The sequence below is a fragment of the Lithobates pipiens genome, unplaced genomic scaffold, assembly GCF_037356315.1.
Source record: "Lithobates pipiens isolate NorthernLeopardFrog02 unplaced genomic scaffold, aLitPip1_a1.2 Scaffold_13, whole genome shotgun sequence".
NCBI lineage: Eukaryota > Metazoa > Chordata > Amphibia > Anura > Ranidae > Lithobates > Lithobates pipiens.
This window is the reverse complement of record NW_027507718.1, coordinates 549,108,898-549,128,280: the sequence shown is the minus strand read 5'-3', so window position 1 is coordinate 549,128,280 and position 19,383 is coordinate 549,108,898. Positions and strand designations below refer to the sequence as shown.

At 42.6% G+C, this 19,383-nt stretch overlaps 1 protein-coding gene across 1 annotated transcript in view; it reads left to right on the top strand.

The window, feature by feature from the left end:
• LOC143975982 (vomeronasal type-2 receptor 26-like) overlaps window positions 1–19,383 on the top strand; it is a 48,089-nt gene that overhangs the window by 2,724 nt on the left and 25,982 nt on the right. The window contains exons 2-4 of the mRNA XM_077478510.1: window positions 7,024–7,191; window positions 7,692–7,980; window positions 15,151–15,915. Of these exons, the coding sequence (XP_077334636.1) occupies window positions 7,024–7,191; window positions 7,692–7,980; window positions 15,151–15,915 (1,222 nt within the window). The remainder of the gene's footprint in view (window positions 1–7,023; window positions 7,192–7,691; window positions 7,981–15,150; window positions 15,916–19,383) is intronic.

The following is a 19,383-nucleotide window of genomic DNA, read 5'->3' as shown; positions in this document are numbered from 1 at the left end:
ACCCCACACTGCATTTTTTATTTTCTTCATCAGTTCACCCCCCACAGTTATTACCTTTCACTCGACCCTCCCTTCTAGATTGTAAGCTCTAACGAGCAGGGCCCTCTGATCTCTCCTGTATTGAATTGTACTGCCTGACCTTATGTGGTAAAGCACTGCACAAACTGTTGGCGCTATCTAAATCCTGTATAATAAATAATAATAATTTGCCAGCATGTTTAAATTTTGATTGAACAAATAATCCAAAATATTTAAACACGGTGTTACCATTTATTTATTTTTTCCTGGTGGGCCAAACCTTAGTTACAGGTAATTGAGGTAATGTGATGCTAAAATATATAATCAAATAACACAACATGTGGAGATTAAATGACGTTTAAATGTGACTGTTAAAAAAAAAAAAAAAAAATTATATTATATATATATCTATCTATATATATATATATATATAGTTTGACCTGCAAGCATATTTAATACCTTATTTAACAAATATTCATGTAATTATTGAAACACAGTGTTTACAACATTTATTTTTTTATTTTTTGCTGGAGTGTTTAATCTTACCTATTGGTAATTGAAGCCCAGATTATTCCAAATTAACCCTGTGTACACTGCTATATACCCTGTAAAGACATAATTTTTTTTTTTTTTTATGTGCATTTTTTATGTAAAAAAGAAAAAAAAAAAAAAGAAAAAAAAAACAAATGTGGAAATGAAAAGAAGTTTACATGTGAATGATTAAAAAATAATTATAATTTGACTTGCAACCATGTGTAATATATATTTAATTAAATCATTTTTATTCTAATATTAATACACAGTCCCGATACAACATTTTTTTTTTTTTTTTTTTTACTGGAGTGTTTCACCCTAACTACAAATAATCATAACCCAGATTAATCCAAATTAACCCCATGTGCACTGCTATATAGTCTGTATAGACATAAAGGATTTTTTTTTAATGTGCATGTAAAAAAAAAAAAAAAAAAAAAAAAGACCAAACAAAACAAATGTGGAAATGAAAAGAAGTTTACACGTGAATGATTAAAAAAATAATTATAATTTGACTTGCAACCATGTGTAATATATATTTAATTAAATATTTTTTATTCTAATATTAATACACAGTCCCGATACAACTTTTTATTTTTTTATTTTTTTTACTGGAGTGTTTCACCCTAACTACAAATAATTGTAACCCAGATGATTCCGATTTAACCCTGTGCAAACTGATAAACACCCTGCATAGAAATATAGCATTTTTTTTAAAGCTCAGGTATTTTTAATGTGATGCTAAAAAAAAAATATATATATTTACGATTTGACCTGCAACCATATATTTTTTTTTTTTAAACAAACATTCATTAAAATATTAAAACACAGTCCCGTTGCAACATTTTTTTTTTTCCTGGAGTGTTTCACCCTAACTACAAATAATTGTAACCCAGATTAATCCAAATTAACCCTATGTACACTGCTATATAGTCTGTATAGACATAAAGGATTTTTTTCTAATGTGCATGTAAAAAAATAAAAAAAATTAAAAATGACCAAACAAAACAAATGTGGAAATGAAAAGAAGTTTACATGTGAATGATTAAAAAATAATTATAATTTGACTTGCAACCATGTGTAATATATATTTAATTAAATATTTTTTATTCTAATATTAATACACAATCCCAATACAACTTTTTTTTTTTTTTTTTGCCTGGAGTGTTTCACCCTAACTACAAATAATTGTAACCCAGATTAATCCAAATTAACCCTATACACACTTCTATATAGTCTGTATAGACATAAAGGATTTTTTTTTAATGTGCATGTAAAAAAAAAAAAAAAAATGACCAAACAAATCAAATGTGGAAATGAAAAGAAGTTTGAATGTAAATGATAAAAAAATAATTATTATTTGACCTGCAACCATGTGTAATATATTTTTAATTAAATCATTTTTCTTTTAATATTAATACACAGTCCCGATACAACTTTTTTTTTTTTTTTTTTTTTTTTACTGGAGTGTTTCACCCTAACTACAAATAATTGTAACCCAGATGATTCCGATTTAACCCTGTGCAAACTGATAAACACCCTGCATAGAAATATAGCATTTTTTTTAAAGCTCAGGTATTTTTAATGTGATGCTAAAAAAAAAAAAAAAAAAAAAAAAAATGAACAAGCAAAAAAACATGGAAATTAAAAGAAGTTTACATTTAAATGATAAAATATATTTACGATTTGACCTGCAACCATATATATATATTTTTTTTTAAACAAACATTCATTAAAATATTAAAACACAGTCCCGTTGCAACATTTTTTTTTTTCCTGGAGTGTTTCACCCTAACTACAAATAATTGTAACCCAGATTAATCCAAATTAACCCTATGTACACTGCTATATAGTCTGTATAGACATAAAGGATTTTTTTTTTAATGTGCATGTAAAAAAAAAAAAAAATGACCAAACAAAACAAATGTGGAAATGAAAAGAAGTTTACATGTGAATGATAAAACAATAATTATATTTTGACCTGCAACCATGTGTTATATATATTTAATTAAATCATTTTTATTCTAATATTAATACACAATCCCGTTACAACTTTTTTTTTTTTTTTGCTGGAGGGTTTCACCCTAACTACAAATAATTGTAACCCAGATTAATCCAAATTAACCCTGTGTTGTACACTTCTATATAGTCTGTATAGACATAAAGGATTTTTTTTTAATGTGCATGTAAAAAAAAAAAAAAAAAAATGACCAAACAAATCAAATGTGGAAATGAAAATAAGTTTGAATGTAAATGATAAAAAAATAATTATTATTTGACCTGCAACCATGTGTAATATATTTTTAATTAAATCATTTTTCTTTTAATATTAATACACAGCCCCGATACAACTTTTTTTTTTTTTTTTTTTTTTTTTACTGGAGTGTTTCACCCTAACTACAAATAATTGTAACCCAGATGATTCCAATTTAACCCTGTGCAAACTGATAAACACCCTGCATAGAAATATAGCATTTTTTTTAAAGCTCAGGTATTTTTAATGTGATGCTAAACAAAAAAAGAGTGAGAATTTTGAAAAAAAAAAACAATATTTTTTTTACTTTTTGCTATAATAAATATACCCAAAAAAAGTAAAAAAACAAAAAACAAAACGTGGTTTGTGCAAAAGTTATAACGTCTACAAAATAGGGGATAGATTTATGGCATTTTTATTATTCTTTTTTTTTTTGTTTTTTTTTACTAATAATTGCGATCTGCTATTTTTTTTTTTTTTGCAGGACTGCGACATTGCGGCGGACAGATCGGACACTTTTGACACTTTTTTGGGAGCACTGTCATTTATACAGCGATCAGAGCTATAAATAGCCACTGATTACTGTATAAATGTCACTGGCAGGGAAGGGGGTAAACACTAGGGGGGCAATCAAGGGGTTAAGTGTGTCCTAGGGAGTGGTTCTAACTGTGGGGGGATGGGACTGCCTGGGGGGGAGACCGATCGTTGTTCGCAAGCAGTATGAACAGCAGATCTGTCTCCTCTCTCCTGACAGAACGGAGATCTGACCCTTTACATTGACAGACCTCCGTTCTGTCTCTCTCAGGAGCGATCGCGGGTGCCCGGCAAACATCCCGCGTACGCGGGCCCCCTAGAGCCCTTAAAGTGGGCCGATGTACAGCTACGGTGATTCAGCCAGGGGAGCCAACCTGCTGCAGTATAACTGCGGAGGCTGGTGAATAGGCTGGTGAATAGGCCTCCCAGTGTTAGCCCATAGGGTTCAATATTGAGTTGGCTCCACCCTTTACAGCTATAACAGCTTCACCTCTTCTGGGAAGATCGTCCACAAGGTTTAGGAGGGTGTCTATGGGAATGTTTCACCGTTCTTCCAGAAGAGCATTTATGAGGTCAGGCAGTGATGTTGGACAAGAAGGCCTGGGTTACAGTCTCTAATTCATCCCAAAGGTGTTCTATCGGGGTTGAGGTCAGGACTCTGTGCAGGCCAGCTAAGTTGCATCACCCCAAACTCGCTCATTAATTACTCTATCAGTACTCAGCCCTCATGAACTTTTTTGCGCTGTGATTTCACAACTCGCTATTTATTTATTTTTTTGTTCTTCTCACAGAGATGGAAGGTGGACGATATCTGGGCCCATCCTAATACCGGGGAGACAATCTGTGGCCATTGAGTCTTTTTTTTCCCTCCTCAACCCTCTCTTCAATCCCCCTGGCTTTGAGTTAGGTAGACCATAGCCTGACTTGCCCCTGTCAGCAGCCTCATGCCCCAAGGGGATTTAGGATCTGGGGCCCTTCCTCTTTGGAGTTCGGACCAGTACTGTACCCTCATGTGCTTTTTCTGTGCTATGATGTCATAGTTCACTATTTTTTTTTGTTCTTCTCACAGAGATGAAGGGTGAAGGATGTCAGGGTCCACACTAATACCGGGGAGAGGATCTGTGGCCCTCGAGTCTTTTTCCCTCCCAAACTCTTCCCTCTCTTCATCGAGTACTTGGAAGGCTGGTCCTGGCAGGTCCCTAAGGAAAGGCATCCACCTAACTTTGAGTTAGGTAGACCATAGGTTGCTTTGCCCCATCAGCAGCCTTGCGCCCTTGGAGGGTTCAGGGAATGAAGCCCTTCCTCGGACTATTACTATACCCTCGTGTGCTTTTTTGCATGCTGTGATTTCACATTTCGCTTTTTTTTGTTCCTCTCATGGAGATGTTGGGTAAAGAATATCAAGACCTACCCTAATATTGGGGGTGGGGGGGATCTGTGTGCTTTGGTTCTTTCTCCCTCCCCAGTTCCTCCATCTCTTCAATGAGCCCTCCACCAAGTACTTTGAAGACTAAGGAGCGTTATCCACCTGGCTTCGAGTTAGGTAGTTAGGTAGACCACTGAGTATCTCGCACCCGGTTAACAGCCTTATGGGCTGAAGGATATCAGGGCCCACCCTAATGCCGGGGAGAAGATCTGTGGCCCTTAGGTTTTTTTCCCTCCGCAACTCTTCCCTCCCTTCACCAAGTACTTGGAAGACTGGCTTTGGCAGATAACTAAGGAGCGACATCCACCTGGCTTTGAGTTAGGTAGACCACTGAGTATCTTGCACCCGGTCAACAGCCTTGTGTCCTGGAGGTTCAGGGACTGTGGCCCTTCCTCTTCAGAAGTTAGACCATTACTGTACCCTTATGTACTTTTTTTGTGTTGGGATTTCATGGTTCACTCTTTTTTTTTTTTGTTATTCTTCTCACATAGATAGAGGGTGAAGAATATCAGGGCCCACCCTAATACCGGGGGGGGGGGGGGAGATCTGTGGCCCTTAGGTCTTTTTCCCTCCGCAACTTTCCCCTCTCTTCATTGAGTCCTTCACCGAGTACTTGGAAGACTGGCTTTGAAAGATAACTAAGGAGAAACATCCACCTGGCTTTCAGTTAGGTAGACCACTGAGCATCTTGCAACCGGTCAGCAGCCTTGTGCCCTGGGGGTTCAGGGACTGTGCCTATTCTTCTTCAGAGGTTAGACTATTACTGTACCCTTGTGGCCCTTCCTCTTCAGAGGTTCGACTATTACTGTTCCCTTATGTACTTTTTTTGTGTTGGTATTTCATGGTTCACTCTTTTTCTGTTCTTTTCACATAGATGGAGGGTGAAGGTTATCAGGGCCCACCCTAATACTGGGGAGAAGATCTGTGGCCCTTAGGTCTTTTTCCCTCCGCAACTTTCCCCTCTCTTCATTGAGTCCTTCACCGAGTACTTGGAAGACTGGCTTTGGCAGATAAGTAAGGAGCGACATCCACCTGGCTTTCAGTTAGGTAGACCACTGAGTATCTTGCACCCGGTCAGCAGCCTTGTGTCCTGGGGGTTCAGTGACTGTGGCCCTTCCTCTTCAGAGGTTAGACTATTACTGTACCCTTATGTACTTTTTTTGTGTTGGGATTTCATGGTTCACTCTTTTTCTGTTCTTCTCACATAGATGGAGGGTGAAGGTTATCAGGGCCCATCCTAATACCGGGGAGAAGATCTGTGGCCCTTAGGTCTTTTTCCCTCTGCAACTTTCACCTCTCTTTATTGAGCCCTTCACCGAGTACTTGGAAGACTGGCTTTGACAGATAACTAAGGAGCGACATCCACCTGGCTTTCAGTTAGGTAGACCACTGAGCATCTTGCACCCAGTCAGCAGCCTTGTGTCCTGGGGCTTCAGGGACTGTGGCCCTTCCTCTTCAGAAGGTAGACCATTACTGTACCCTTATGTACTTTTTTTTGTGTTGGGATTTCATGGTTCACTTTTTTTTTTTTTGTTCTTCTCACAGAGATGGAGGGTGAAGAATAGCAGGGCCCATCCTAATACCGGGGAGAGGATCTGGGGCCCTCAGGTCTTTCTCTCTCCGCAACTCTTCCCTCTCTTCATTGAGCCCTTCACCGAGTACTTGGAAGACTGGCTTTGGCAGATAACTAAGGAGCGACATCCACCTGGCTTTGAGTTAGGTAGACCACTGAGTATCTTGCAACCGGTCAGCAGCCTTGTGTCCTGGGGGTTCAGTGACTGTGGCCCTTCCTCTTCAGAAGTTATACCATTACTGTACCCTTATGTACTTTTTTTGTGTTGGGATTTCATGGTTCACTCTTTTTCTGTTCTTCTCACATAGATAGAGGGTGAAGGTTATCAGGGCCCATCCTAATACCGGGGAGAAGATCTGTGGCCCTTAGGTCTTTTTCCCTCTGCAACTTTCACCTCTCTTTATTGAGCCCTTCACCGAGTACTTGGAAGACTGGCTTTGACAGATAACTAAGGAGAAACATCCACCTGGCTTTCAGTTAGGTAGACCACTGAGCATCTTGCACCCGGTAAGCAGCCTTGTGCCCTGGGGGTTCAGGGACTGTGCCTATTCTTCTTCAGAGGTTAGACTATTACTGTACCCTTGTGGCCCTTCCTCTTCAGAGGTTCGACTATTACTGCTCCCTTATGTACTTTTTTTGTGTTGGGATTTCATGGTTCACTCTTTTTCTGTTCTTCTCACATAGATGGAGGGTGAAGAATAGCAGGGCCCATCCTAATACCGGGGAGAGGATCTGTGGCCCTCAGGTCTTTCTCTCTCCGCAACTCTTCCCTCTCTTCATTGAGCCCTTCACCAAGTACTTGGAAGACTGGCTTTGGCAGATAACTAAGGAGCAACATCCACCTGGCTTCCAGTTAGGTAGACCACTGAGTATCTTGCACCCGGTCAGCAGCCTTGTGTCCTGGGGGTTCAGGGACTGTGGCCCTTCCTCTTCAGAAGTTAGACCATTACTGCACCCTTATGTACTTTTTTGTGTTGGGGTTTCATGGTTCATGGATCTGTGGCCCTCAGGTCTTTTTCCCTCCACAACTCTTCCCTCTCTTCATCTCTTCTCTTCCACCAAGTACTTGGAAGATGGGCTTTGGCAAGTCCCTAAGGAGCGGCATTCACCTGGCATTTGAGTTAGGTAGACTATAGAGTGCCTTGCCCCGTCAGCAGCCTTGTGCCTCAGGGAATGAAGCCCTTTCTCTTCAGAGGTTGGACCATTACCGTACCCTCATGTGCTTCATTGTGTGCTTTGATTTCGCATTGATAAATATATCTCCGTTTTTAGTTTATGTCATTTTTGTATCTAAAAGTGAAATGGTCTCTTGGCTCTCAGAATAATCTCGGTATATTTCTTATGTTTTTCAGACTTGATATGAACGAATATAGAAGTATCTTGGTGTTTATCTTTGCTATCAAGGAGATCAACAAGAGCATGAAGCTTCTACCCAATATTACTCTGGGTTATCACATATATAACAGCTGTGGAGAGACAAAGAAAACCATCAATTATGTTCTACAGATATTATCTGGGGTAAAAGAGGCCCCTAATTATAACTGCAGGAAACGGGGTGAAATTGCTGGTTTCATTGGTGATTACAGTTTTCAGGCAACCAAGGCAATGGCGCAGTTGCTCGGCCTCTACAGATATACGCATGTGAGTGCAGACCGGAGATTTCATATTAAAATACTATTGATGTTCAGGAACACTCACAGGATTATTGAAATCTACTCACACAATGGTAACACATCCATTGACTTACAGTAGCATTCTAATCTATGTATTTAATAGAAAGGAGAATGGACTTCAAGTGGGCATTTGATGATATATACACTATATTGTCAAAAGTATTGGGACTCCTGCCTTCACACACCCACACAAACTTTTTTTTTTCTCTTTATTAATTTCTTTTCAATTTAAACAAAACATACATAATTTCCTTACAATTAAAAACAGAAGAGCAGAAAAGGGGAAAGAACTTAAGTAAAGAAAAAGAACAAAACATAAAGCCCTTCTACGTCTTTCTGACCCCAACATTCCCCCCTTCCCCTCTCACACTCACACCAACTTCCTCATCCTGCTATTTACCTACCTAGTAACCCTTCCTCTTTTAGGTACATATACTTTTGTTCATTTTCTCACACCACAGCTTCCAAATCTTATCAAATTTTTTAATGCCTCCCTGTCTTATGTATGCTGCCTTTTCCTTAAGGATTACCCCATTCATAGTCTGCACCCACTCCCCACTGGTAGGGGGTTCAGAGGACTGCCATTTCTGAGCTATAAGCTTCCTGGCTTGAAAAAGGCATCTTAATTTTGCTAGTTTGGTATCTTTGAGTTCACTACCTCCATCTGTCCATCCCAATACACATCCCAGGGGTTCCATCTCCACTGTCATCTCGAATACCTCAGCTATTATTTCCACCACCTCCCTCCAGTAGCGATGTAGTTTGGGACATCTCCAAAACATGTGTATCATATCCCCCTCCATCCTCCCACATCTAGGGCAGGAAGCATCTTGCCTTCGACCAAACATGAAGAGTTTCTTTGGGGTGTAGTATACCCTATACAATAAGAATAGATGGGCCAGTTTTTGAGGTGGAGAGAGGGACACCCAAGGTGCCAGCGTGAGTATCCTCTCCCATTGGGCTTCCGATATGCTTCCCACATCTATTTCCCATTTTTTTCTATATGATTGTCCTTGTGTTCTTACTCTAGTCCTCTTATTTAAACTTGCATAGATTTTAGATATTAAACCTTTCCCTAGTTTTGCACGCAAAACTTCTTGGATTACTGGTATCTCACACCACTCTATTGCCCTCTCCCCAAACTGTTTCTCCAGGGCGTGTCTGACCTGCAGGTATCTAAAAAAAGATTTGTTTGGGATTGCATACTGCTCTCTTAGTTCCTGGAATGATTTCAAGGTACCATTCTGATAAATCTGATGGATGAGCTTAATACCTCTACTTTCCCATTCCTTAATTTGCCCTATTTTTTGTATCTCGCCCAGCTTGCTATTAGCCCATAGAGGAGAGTATTCAGTAAACCCCGTATATCCCAAAATTCCTTTAGCTGCTTCCCACACCTTTATTGTCAGGCCTAGGGTAGGAATATCTCACATAGCGATCCCTGCCTCCAAAGCCTCTACCACTGGCCTAACCAAAAGTTGCTTAACGAGTGTTTTCTTTCCTTGTCCATTGCCTTCGATGTCTCCTCCACCCAGGTGTTGCAACTGTGCTGCTAACACACACAAACTTTAATGGCATCCCAGTCTTAGTCCGTAGGGTTCAATATTGAGTTGGTCCTCCCTTTGCAGCTATAACAGCTTCACCTCTTCTGGGAAGGCCGTCCACAAGGTTATGGAGTGTGTCTATGGGGATGTTTGACCATTCTTCCAGAAGTGCATTTGTGAGGTCAGGCACTGATGTTGAACAAGAAGTCCCGGCTCACAGTCTCCACTCTAATGGCGTGTACACACGACCGGACTTCTCGAAAGCAAAGGTCCGACGGAATGAATCCGTCGGACAATTCGATCGTGTGTGGGCTCCATCGGACCTTTGCTTTCCATAAATCTGACAGACTTTAGAAATAGAACATGTTTCAAATTTTTCGACCGGAACTCCGCCGGACCCAGTTCCTATCGAGAAATATGTTCATGTGTATGCTAGTCTGACGGACAAAAACTGAAGCTAGGGCAGCTTTTGGCTACTGTCTATGAACTTCCTTATTCTAGTCCGGTCGTACGTCATCACGTTCGAATCCGTCGGACTTTGGTGTGTGTCCAAGTCCGTTCATTCGGAAAGTCCACGAAAGTCCATTGGGAAGTGTGTTGGACCTAGACCGTCGAAAAGTCCGGTCATGTGTACGCGGCATAATTCATCCCAAAGGTGTTCTATCAGGTTGAGGTCAGTCAGGCCAGTCAAGTTCCTCTACCCCAAACTCATTCATCCATGTCTTTATTCTTTATGGATCTTGCTTTGTGCACTGGTCCAAATCATTTGGTGGAGGGTGGATTATGGTGTGGGGGGTTGTATTTTTAGGGGTTGGGCTTGAATCCCTTAGTTCCAGTGAAGGAAACTCTTAAGGCGTCAGCATATCTAGATGTTTTGGACAATTTCATGCTCCCAACTTTGTGGGAACAGTTTGGGGACAGCCCCTTCCTGTTCCAACATGACTACACACCAGTGCACAAAGCAAGGTCCATAAAGACATGAATGAGTGAGTTTGTCCTACACAGAGTCCTGACCTCATATAAATGAATAAAACGTAACTAATTAATAATAATAAATAACAATGATAATAAAAGTGCACAAAGTAAGGTCCATAAAGACATGAATGAGTGAGTTTGGGTCCTGAGTCCTGACCTCAACCCGTTAAAACACCTTTGGGATGAATTATAGTGAAGACCGCGAGCCAGGCCTTCTTGTCCAACATGAGTGCCTGACCTCACCAATGCTCTTCTGGAAGAATGATCAAACATCCCCATAGACACATCTCCTAAACCTTGTGGACGGCCTTCCTAGAAGAGTTGAAGCTGTTATAGCGGAAAAGGGCGGAGCCAACTCAATATTGAACCCAACGGACAGGGGCATAACTATAGGGGGTGTAGCAGTCGCGACCGCAACTGGGCCCTGTGATGCAGGGGGCCCATGCAGCCCCCTCTACATATGGCCGGCAGCAGCATAGGCAGCTAGGGGTACCAGTGCACCATGCACACGGGTGGCTGGAGGTGGAGGGTGACTAGCAGAGCTCCATGCTCGACTATCGCACTGGCTGCTCTTTAGTTGTGCATTCCCCTCATGACCTGTGTCCTCGGCCGGCTCCTCAGAGTACCCCTCTCCTGCTCCATGCATTGCTGCTCAGTCCGATGTCTGTTCTCCCCAACCAGAGTCGCCCCCCCCTGAGTCCGACCCACACTGCACTGCATACTTCTCCCGGGTAAACAAACTTTAAGCACACAGATGCAGTGCAGCCCTATGAGAGCCCCCCGGAGGACACTGCAAGCTTGTCTGCCAGCCCCCCCTCCTCCCCCATCATACACAGATGATGAAAGGTCTTTCTGGGAGATATGCTGATCGCCCATCCAGCACACTGGATGGAACCCAGGCCAACATGGATGAGTGCACGGCCTACAGCTTGGTCATGGTGAGTGAGAGGACCCCATCCCCCACACACCATTACATACCCCCTCCATCTGCCCCTGGGGACAGGGTCCCCTTCTCACGTGGGGACAGGGGCCCCCACCTCCCCTGGGGACAGGGACCCCTTCTCATCTGGGGGCAGTAACTTCATCTGCCCTGGAGAAAAGAACCTCATCTCTTCTGGGGACGGGGACCCCATCCTGCCTAGGGACAGTCCCCCAATGGGGCACCTAAAAATAAAAAAATAAATAATAATAAAAAAAAAACTGATACCAGTGGTGGAACTACAGGGCTCACAAAGGTCATACCTGTGACCACACCCTGGAGTTCCACCGCCGGACTCAGAGGGAAGGGCCCTGGCTGGGGTTCAGGGGGGCCCTTCATGGTTTCTTGCATCTGGGCCCTGAAGGTTGTAGTTCCGCCACTGCCAATAGACTAATGCTGGCCAATGGACTAAAGCGGCTGAAAATCGGTCATTTAGACCGTTCGTTTTTCGGCCAGTTAATGGGCACAAAATCCATATCCGTTGTGACGTTTTTGAGCCGAAAAAACGAAGGACAAGTTTGGAAATTTTATGCCGAACAAACAATAAATTGAAAGGTTAATGTGTTTCCCGTCCGCACTGTCTGCACTAGGTATATGAAAACGATTTATCGGTCATTACATATGACGGCACTCTCATGGCTCTTTTGAAAATGGGTTTGGCCGATTTTTCGGATAGTGTATGGCCAGCATAAGACTGGGAAGCCATTAAAGATCATGTGCGTGTAAAGGCGAGTGTCCCTTTTGACAGTATAGTGTGTGTGTTGTAAAAAGTGCATTATTGGAGCAAACTGGCTGGACAGACAATTGTTCAGTTTGTCAAATAGTAGTAATCTGCTGGGATATAAAAAAATAATGGAGCAACATATAATTTTGTGATAAAAAAAATATTAACCACTTCCAGACCGCCTCACGCTGATACACGTACCGATATACATATTAACTTTGAAGTGGAATATCGTTATTATGGTAGCAGATAGCTGTCATAATCCCGGTATCCTCTTCTTCGGCCGGCGGTCCGGTTTCCGATAAGAGTGGTCTCTGCGGTGGATTTGCGGCAAGATCACTTTTATCGGCGTCGGGAGAGGGCCCCCCTCCTGCCACGCTCTGGTGCCCTCCGCTGCATACTGTGGCTTGTCATGGAGATGAGTGAGGGGAAGAGTACCCCCACCCGTCTCCATACGTTTGCAGGGCGGAAGCGATATCAAAACGTCGTACAAGGGACGTTTACATTCCGTGTAATTGAAATAAAAGTGACACTTAAAAAAAAAAAAAAGAACAGTGTAAAAATAAAAAATAAAAGCTAAAATAAATAAGAAAAAAAAATAAAAAATGTAAATGCACCCCGTCCCGCCAAGCTGGCGTGCCGAAGCGAGCGCATACTTGAGCAGCGTCCGCATATGAAAACGGTATTCAAACCACACATGTGAGGTATCGCCGCAATCGGTAGAGCGAGAGCAATAATTCTATCCCCAGACCTCATCTGTATCTCAAAGCATGCAACCTGTAGAATTTTTTAAATATCGCCTATGGAGTTTTTTAAGGGTAAAAGTTTGTCGCCCTTTCCACGAGCGACTTTTGAAGCGTGACATGTTGGGTATCAATTTACTCGGCGTAACATTATCTTTCACAGTATAAAAAAATATTGCGCTAACTTTACTGTTGTCTTATTTATTTATTTAAAAAAAGTGAATATTTTCCAAAACAAGTGCGCTTCTAATGTCCCGTACACGCGGTCGGACATTCCGACCACAAAATCCGTCAGATTTTTTTTCTGACGGATTTTGTCCGAAACCGGTGTTGCATGCACACGGTCGGACAAAGTTGTCGGAAAAAATCAGATCGTTCGGAACGTGATGACGTTCATCGCGTTACGACGGGACTACGTAGTAGAGGCTAGTAGCCAATAGCTTAGGTCTCGTAATTTAACCTGAGCATGCGTGGCACTTTGTCCGATCGGAATTCTCTACAGTCAGATCGGATTTTGTTGTCGGAAAATTTTAGATCCTGCTCTCAAACTTTTTCGGTCTGAATTTCCGTTGGAACCCACTCACGGTCGGATTTTCCGACAACATAATCCGATCGAACCTTTTTTACGTCGGAAATTTCTGACCATGTGTACGCCCTGTACACACGGTCGGAAATTCCGACGTAAAAGGTTCGATCGGATTATGTTGTCGGAAAATCCGACCGTGAGTGGGTTCCAACGGAAATTCAGACCGAAAAAGTTTGAGAGCAGGATCTAAAATTTTTAAGACCACTGCGCAAATACGGTGTGACAGAAAGTATTGCAACGACCGGCATTTTATTCTCTAGGGTGTTAGAAAAAAAAATGTATAATGTTTGGGGGGTTCTAAGTAATTTTCTAGTAAAAAAAAAAAAAACTGATTTTAACTTGTAAACAACAAATCTCAGAAAGAGGCTTGGTCCTTAACCACTTGCTTACTGGGCACTTAAACCCCCCTCAGTCCCAGACCAATTTTCAGCTTTCAGCGCTGATGCACTTTGAATGACAATTACGCGGGCATACAACACTGTACCCAAATGAAATTTTTATCATTTTTTTCCCACAAATAGAGCTTTCTTTTGGTGGTATTTAATTACAGCTCGGAGTTTTATTTTTTGCTAAACAAACAAAAAAAGATGCAAAAAAAAAATCATGTTTAATAGTTTGTTATAAAATTTTGCAAACGGGTCATTTTTCTCCTTCATTGAAGTGCGCTGATTAGGCGGCACTGATAGGCTGCATTGGTGGGCACTGATGGGCTACATTGGTGGGCACTGATAGGCTGCATTGGTGGGCACTGATAGGCTGCACTGGTGGGCACTGATAGGCATAGTCAAGGCGGCACTAATAGGCACAGATAAGGCGGCACCAATGGGCACAGATAAGGCGGCACTGATGGGCAAAGATGGGCACATATAAGATGGCATGGATGGGTGGCACGGATGGGTGGCACGGATGGGCACTGATAGGTACCACTGATAGATGGGACTGATGGGCACTGATAGGTGGCACTGATAGGTGGCTCTGATAGGTGGCACTGCTGGGCACTGATGGGCGGCACTGCTGGGCACTGAAGGGCGGCACTGCTGGGCACTGATGGGCGGCACTGGGGTGCAGCACCTTTGAGGCAGATTGTGGGCACTGTGGGTGGCACTGTGGGTGGCACTGCTGGGTGGCACTGTGGGTGGCACTGCTGGGTGGCACTATGGGCACTGCTGGGTGGCACTGACGGGGGGCACTAACTTTTTATTAGGGTGGCACTGCAGGGGGCAGGTGGGCACTGGCAGGGGGCAGGTGGGCGCTTGCATTGCTGGCCGTGATCGGGACTGATGTCCCGATCACGGCCGCCGGTGATTGGCTTTTTTTTTTCTCCTCGCGCTGACAGCGCGAGGAGGAATACTAGCCGATTACCGGCTCCGTTATGTCACCTGATCAGCTGTCATTGGCTGACAGCTGATCACGTGATAAGGGGTCGGATCGACCCCTTGCACGGATCGGTGATCAGGCGAGTCTCATGGACGTAGTCCCGGAAAAGGAGATCCGCGCTGTAGCCGTCAATTGACTATAGCGCGGATCTCAAGTGGTTAAGTGGTCAAAATGCTAATCATTTTAAAATACTTTAATATGCCTACATAGGTCAGTTATAGTTTCACGGAACCTTCCCTGAGTGACAGACAAACGTACCCACATTTTTATCACACGGTTCCCAACGATCGCATTCACTATGCCGCTCTTATCAAATTCCTTTTACATTTTGGTTGGAATCTTGTTGGCATAATATTAACAAACGATGCCACCGGAGACGCAGAAGAACGGTTGAAGAAGGCTTTGACCCATCATGGCATTTGTGCCGAATATGTCATATTATTATCAAATGTCATCAAAGATTTCAGATGGGCTTCAAAGGTTCTTAAGCACACTTTGAGTACGGTCATTCTAATATGTGGTGAGTTCTACAAGGAGTATACGTATTTCATTCATCATTTAGATCTTTTTAAGGGACATGCAACTTTAATTTTCCATAAGTTGTGGACTCTTCTGGAACCCATGAAAGAGTTTTTTCCATCGATGAACTGCAGTTTCTATTTTTCACTTCCAACGAAACCCATCCCTGGTCTGAAGGCCTTTATAGAGGCTGAGAACCCATCCAACCTCCCAAATGACCCCTTTCTGGAAGATCTGTCAATTCTTCACTGTGATTGTCTATCTGATAACCCCGGCAAAAATTTGTATTTTCAACAAATCTACGACATCGTTCCGGAAAATTGCAATCGGATTTGCAACATTAGCTATACTACTTATTTTGGGCACTACTACGTCTACATCGCGGTGTACGCTCTGGCCAATGCTTTGCATGCCATGAATCCAAATATGGAATTTCCACTTAAATTAAATAACAGAGTAAGCTATTTGTTGTTTCATCTAGAAAAAGGAATTTGAGTTTTCAAAAATGTAAAGTAAGCATCTAAAAATACTGTGTATGTCCTAAAAGTGTCGTACAGATAAGTGGTGTGTAAAACACCGTATATGACAATCAAAATGTTCAATTCAATCCAAAAAATGTCCTCATGCAAAAGTGCAAAATATATTAAATTCATAAAGTGCAAAGTCCATAGATTGATCACTAAAGTGCTCCTGTGCAAACAGTTCATGCATGCCAGTGTCCCACACTGGATAGATCGATCCTGGGGGTACAGTGCTCAGACATTCACCATTGTGACACCTTCACCATAAAACTGATGGATGCTTAGTGGCTGTGTTTGATGGGCACAGTGGCTGCCTTTGTTGGCACAGTGGCTGCATTTGATGGGCACAGTCAGGCTACATTTAATGGCACAGTGGCTGCATTTGATGGGAACAGTGGCTGCATTTAAAGGGGACAGTGGCTGCGTTTGATGGCACACTGGCTGTGTTTGATGGGTACAGTGGCTGCGTTTGATGGGTACAGTGGCTGCATTTGATGGCACAGTGGCTGTTTGATGGGCACAGTGGCTGCGTTTTATGGGCACAGTGAGGTTGCGTTTGATGGGCACAGTGGCTGCGTTTGATGGGAACAGTGGCTGCGTTTGATGGGCACAGTGGCTGCGTTTGATGGCACAGTGGCTGCGTTTGATGGGCACAGTGGCTGCATTTGATAGGCACAGTGGCTGCCTTTTTTGGCACAGTGGCTGCATTTGATGGGCACAATGAGACTGCATTTGATGGGCACAGTCAGGCTACATTTAATGGCACAGTGGCTGCGTTTGATGGCAAAGTGGCTGCCTTTGATGGGCACAGTCAGGCTACATTTAATGGCACAGTGGCTGCGTTTGATGGCAAAGTGGCTGCCTTTGATGGGCACAGTCAGGCTACATTTAATGGCACAGTGGCTGCGTTTGATGGCAAAGTGGCTACGTTTGATGGGAACAGTGGCTACGTTTAAAGGGGACAGTGGCTGCATTTGATGGCACAGTGGCTGTGTTTGATGGGTACAGTGGCTGCGTTTGATGGCACAGTGGCTGTGTTTGATGGCACAGTGGCTGTGTTTGATGGACACAATGAGACTGCATTTGATGGGCACAGTCAGGCTACATTTAATGGCACAGTGGCTGCGTTTGATGGCACAGTGGCTGCGTTTGATGGCAAAGTGGCTGTGTTTGATGGGCACAGTGGCTGCGTTTAAAGGGGACAGTGACTGCGTTTGATGGCACAGTGGCTGTGTTTGATGGGTACAGTGGCTGCGTTTGATGGCACAGTGGCTGCGTTTGATGGCACAGTGGCTGTGTTTGATGGGCACAGTGGCTGCGTTTGATGGGCACAGTGAGGTTGCGTTTGATGGGCACAGTGGCTGCGTTTGATGGGCACAGTGGCTGCATTTAAAGGGGACAGTGGCTGCGTTTGATGGCACAGTGGCTGCGTTTAATGGGTACAGTGACTGCGTTTGATGGCACAGTGGCTGCGTTTGATGGCACAGTGGCTGTGTTTGATGGGCACAGTGGCTGCGTTTGATGGGCACAGTGAAGTTGCGTTTGATGGGCACAGTGGCTGCGTTTGATGGGAACAGTGACTGCGTTTGATGGGCACAGTGGCTGCGTTTGATGGCACAGTGGCTGCGTTTGATGGCACAGTGGCTGTGTTTGATGGGCACAGTGGCTGCATTTGATAGGCACAGTGGCTGCCTTTGATGGCACAGTGGCTGCATTTGATGGGCACAATGAGACTGCATTTGATGGGCACAGTCAGGCTACATTTAATGGCAAAGTGGCTGCGTTTGATGGCAAAGTAGCTGCGTTTGATGGGAACAGTGGCTGTGTTTGATGGGCACAGTGTCTGCGTTTGATGGCACAGTGGCTGCGTTTGATGGGCACAGTGGCTGCGTTTGATGGGCACAGGGAGGTTGCATTTGATGGGCACAGTGACTGCGTTTGATGGGCACAGTGGCTGCGTTTGATGGGCACAGTGGCTGCATTTGATGGGCACAGTGGCTGGGTTTGATGGCACAGTGGCTGCATTTGATGGGCACAGTGGCTGCGTTTGATGGGCACAGTGGCTGCCTTTGATGGCACAGTGGCTGCATTTGATGGGCACAATGAGACTGCATTTGATGGGTACAGTCAGGCTACATTTATTGGCACAGTGGCTGCGTTTGATGGCACAGTGGCTGCATTTGATGGGCACAATGAGACTGCATTTGATGGGCACAGTCAGGCTACATTTATTGGCACAGTGGCTGCGTTTGATGGCACAGTGGCTGCGTTTGATGGGCACAATGGCTGTGTTTGATGGCACAGTGGCTGTGTTTGATGGCACAGTGGCTGTGTTTGATAGCACAGTGGCTGCGTTTGATGGGAAGAGCGGCTGCATTTGATGGCACAGTGGCTGCGTTTGATGGGAAGAGTGGCTGAGTTTGATGGCACAGTGGCTGCAATTGATGGCACAGTAGCTGCATTTAATGGGTATAGTGGCTGCATTTGATTGGCGCAGCGTCTGCGTTTGATGGACACAGTGGTTGCCTTTGGGCACAGTGGCTGCAATTGATGGGCACAGTGAGGCTGCTATTTATGTTTTAATTTTCAGAATTTTTCAGTTTGTTTGCGCCCCCTCCCCCCCAAAAAAATGTAAAAATGTTGAGCACCAGCCGCCACTGCTGCCTATAATAGATAGATTTACAGCCAATAGCACCTTTGTTTTATATATAAGTGCACTGATTTTAAAATAAAACGGTTTAACTAATTTTTAAATTTGAATATTCGAAAATTCGTAAATTCGTCACTTCATAAATTAATGATTTTGAAAATTCAGAAATTCGAAAATACAAAAGCCTGAAAATTCTAAAATCTGAAGTAATAACTAACTAATAATAACTTAACTATTACTAACTATATTAAATTATAAGTATTGGAATTTCTTTTCAAATTTGGCTGTTAGTGAACATAACGAATATGAATTTATCCAAAGTTACAAATTATCTGAAATAATGAATGCCGTATCTAAACGAATGGAACGTAACAAATTAATAATAATAATAAAAAACACTTTTTATTCTTCTTCTTATTATTATTATTCTTATTATTATTTATTTATTTATTAATAATTAGTTCCTTTCAATTTGTTTAGATGCTGTATTCGTTATTTTGGATAATTGGTAACTTTGGATAAATTCGTATTTGTTACATTCATTAACAGCCAGATTTGATAAGAAATTCCAATACCTATAATTTAATAGTTATTATTAAAATTTAAAAATTTCAGATTTTCCTTCTTTCGAATTTTCAGATTTTTTAAATTTTCAAATTTACAAATTTTCGAATTTTCAAATTTATGAATTCTGATCATAACGTATGACCCCCCCCCCCCCCCCCCAAAAAAAGCGGATAAAACAAACAAAAA